Raw genomic sequence first — 3884 nt, 5'->3', positions numbered from 1 at the left:
AAAAAAAAAAAAAATATAAAAAAAAAAAAAAAAAAAAAAAAAAAAAAGGTCAAAATTTTTAAGTTATGAAAAATTATAATTAATATGAATATAGAATTAGAAAAAAAAATTATATATATGAATGATAGTTTTGATTATTTGGTAAAAAAAAATATATATATATATATATATATAGTTAAATCAAAAAATAACTTCAAAATGTTTTGAAAAGTTTATTAAAATAAGAAGTAATATATATATATATATATATATATATATATATATATATATATATATATATATATATATATATATTTAACTAATATTTATAAAAAATAATTTCATAATAATTAAATATAAAAATTTTATAACTTTAAACTTTTTTCCAAATTTAAATTAAAATGGTGGAAGATAATCTGAATCATCAACAACTATTCTATATAAATATGAATTATAATTGGTGTATTTTTGAATATTTTTTATTAAAATTTGTCCGTATAATCTATTACAAGCTAAAAGATAATTTTCACTTTTTAACCATGTGGATACAATTATGTACTTACTTAAATTATTTATATTATTTTTTCTTTTAATTATTTTTGTATATAGATATCCTTGCTGTTTTTGATAAAATCTGCATAAATCTTTCAATTTTTCTTCAAATATTTTATCATTCTTTTCATTAATTTCTAAAAAAGTTAAATATGCATATTTATTTTGTTTAAAAATAGGAAAAAATTCATATACTGTATCAATATCTGGATTAGTTAAACTATATGTAAAAGATCCACCAATTAAAAAACAAATAAGTCTATTATATGTACGAATTCTAAAGGCATTATCAAATATTTTACCTATCATCTTTTTACATATTCGTGATAAATAATATAATTATTCAATTAATTATTTCGATATATTTTTCTTAATAAAATTATAGTAGAAATTACCTCTTTAATTCAAGTATTTCTTATTATTATTATTTCAATTCTTAAACTTAAAATTTTTTTTTTTTATATCATTATTCACATACTGCTCAAAATTATTATATATTAATATAAAAATCTAATTAATTTTATTTTTATATAACACATAGACTTTCTTTGCAATTTATCATCATAATTATTTTGATAAAGAGAAGTTAATTTTTTGTAAAAAAAACATTATTATTTTATTGAATTTTTCTTATTTAGTCATTCATAATTAAAAAAAAAAAAAAGAAACCTCAAAAATTTAATAAAATAATTAAAAAAATTTAAGATTCAATTAATATTAAAAAAAAAATAAAAATAAAATTATCTTAAAAATAACAATTAAAGATTATACACTTTTTAAATTATATAAAGAAATATAAAATTTCTTAAGAACAAATTTTACAGAAAAAAAGAAAATATGTGATGTACTTCTTCATGAATAATATAAATACAAAGCTATTATTAAACTTCATAAATATAATTTTTTTTCTAAAAATTAAAATGAAATGCGTTATATAAACATTTTATTTTTTTTTAAAAATTATTTTAAAATAAACTATAATTATAAAAAAAAAAAAAAAAAATGGTTAAGTTATGAAGTATATATTTAAAAAATAAGTAAAAAATAAAATAATTTCATTTATATATATTATTTCAAAATAAACTTAATAAAAATAATAAAAAAATAAATATTTATAAAAATTTTTATATTCATATACTTTTTTTCTCTTTTACTACCTTTAAAAAAAAAGAAAAAAGAATACACATAAATATACATAATTGAAATATTATTAAAGGGAAAATTAATAAATAAGAGATTCTTGTTATAATTCTAAAAGTATCCTTGTATATATATATGAAAATCTTCTATACGTTTTTAAAAATTTTATTTTTTTTGGATAATATTAATAGTGATTAAGAATAATTCTAATGATGATTTATTTATACACTTAGTATTTTTCATTATCATATAAATTGGTATAATTTAAATATTTACATAATTGAGTGTATATATGGTAAGAATAATGTAATTATTTAAAATGTTTTTATTTTCATTAAAAAATTCTTATATTTTATTCACTTTATCGCTAATAAAATTATATGCAAAATTTATATTTTTTTAATTTTCGTATTGGTTATTATAAATATTATTATAGAATTAACATAACAATTTAAAAATAATTATACTTATTTTAATCTTATTGTTATGTATATATTCAATCATGTAAAAAAAAAAATTTTATAAAAAAAAAAGAAAAAGACATTTATTTTGTAACCAGAGTATTTTATGTAATCTTCGTAAAAAAGAAAATTTTTTTTTTTATTTTTTGGAAAAATGTTCTCTTTTCACTTTCTATGATGAAATATTTTCCATTTTATTTTTGTGTTTTTAAAAAAAAAAAAATTTTGAATTAAAATTATATATTCACAAAAATATCTAAATATTAAATACTCCTAACAATGTGAAAAAAAAAAAAAAATTATCAATGTACTTTCCTCAAAAATCCTTCAATAAGAATAATTTTTTATTTTAATAATTTTAATTTTTTCTTATTGTAAAATTTTGGATAACGAAAAAATATATTTTTCCATACTGTAATTAAAAAAAAATAATTATATATATATAACATACACTTTAGAATTAAAACAGACAAAATTCATAATTTTATCTTTTTGTTTTTTTTTAAAGTTTCATATAATTCTTTAACTTCTATATATTTATTTAAATATTATTATTATTATTATTGATGAAAAAATCAAGGAAAAAAAAAATTTTCAAAAATTTTCAGTATAATGGTAATTTTTTTAAAAATTATAAGATATATTTTTTAATAAAGAAAAAAAAAAAAAAAAAATAAAGTTAATGTTAAAAAAAGATAAATATGAAATTTATGTAAAATAAAAGAAGGAAAAACAGTTACAAAAAATTAAAAAAAAAAATAAAAAAAAATTTTCATAAAAATTAATTAGATTATGTTAAAACATTAAAAGTAGGATGCTAGCATATTTTAAAAGAAAATTAGAATTTTCAATTACATTTTTGAATTTTAAAAGCATCATAAAGTCTTTAAAATATTGTATTTCTTACTAAAACATTTTTTATATTTTAATTTGCTATTTGTATAATTAAAATATTTACAAAAAAAGAAATTTTTTTTTTTTTTTTTGGTGTATTAAATATATAATAGATTTTCAAAAATATAATTTTAAAATTCTTTTTTATTCATTAATTTTTCAATCTTTAATTTATAACAAATTTTATCTTATTCGTTTTGTCACCAAAAAGTAAAATATATGAATACTTATTCAAATATTTTACAATTAAATGAAGAATAAAAAAGAAAATGATTACAAGTAAAAAACAAAAATATCATTAAAATAAGACATTTATTTAGGATGAATAATACTTTTGTAAAATTTTATTTTTATAGAGTTTAGTATTTTTAGTAGAAAAATATATAAAGGGAATTTATTTAAAAAGATTAAAAATAATTTCATTTATTTTAATACTACCAAATATTTATGTACTCAAAATTCTGATGAAATGTAATGAGTTATTATTTTTATTATATATACAATATTTTTAATTAATCAATAACAATTTATTTATAACTTATTTTTATACATTGAAGTACACAAAATATATATTTTTTTTTTTTTTCATTTTTGAAGTGATGTAACATTTATAAGCCAAGATAATTATGAAAAAACAATCAAAGCTAAAGTAGGAGATAGCATATTAAAAGTTGCTCATGATAATAATATAAATATTGAAGGTATGTTTTATATTAACCTTTTAATGTTTTTTTTTTTTTTTTCATTTTTTTTATTATGTTTTTTTTTTTTTTTTTTTTTTTTTTTTAAAGGTGCTTGTGAAGGTTTTTGTGCTTGTTCTACTTGTCACGTAATTATAGACGAAAAATTTTATGATCT

General features: G+C 14.0%; 2 protein-coding genes across 2 annotated transcripts; one reads left to right on the top strand and one right to left on the bottom strand.

The window, feature by feature from the left end:
- Window positions 1-375: 375 nt before the first annotated feature.
- PGAL8A_00529300 (conserved Plasmodium protein, unknown function) lies at window positions 376-840 on the bottom strand (the record flags this gene model as incomplete). The annotated part of the gene is made up of 1 exon (XM_028674134.1): window positions 376-840. One exon carries the CDS (start codon window positions 838-840, stop codon window positions 376-378), a length of 465 nt encoding a protein of 154 aa, XP_028530517.1.
- A 2455-nt stretch (window positions 841-3295) lies between these two features.
- Window positions 3296-3884, top strand: PGAL8A_00529200 (adrenodoxin-type ferredoxin, putative; the record flags this gene model as incomplete). Its single annotated transcript, XM_028674133.1, has 4 exons — window positions 3296-3305; window positions 3383-3497; window positions 3624-3727; window positions 3818-3884. Coding segments are annotated over 4 exons (296 nt in total), but the record flags the coding sequence as incomplete, so codon positions are not given.

Source organism: Plasmodium gallinaceum (genome assembly GCF_900005855.1).
Source record: "Plasmodium gallinaceum strain 8A genome assembly, contig: PGAL8A_v1_152, whole genome shotgun sequence".
NCBI lineage: Eukaryota > Apicomplexa > Aconoidasida > Haemosporida > Plasmodiidae > Plasmodium > Plasmodium gallinaceum.
This window is presented reverse-complemented; position numbering and strand designations above follow the sequence as displayed.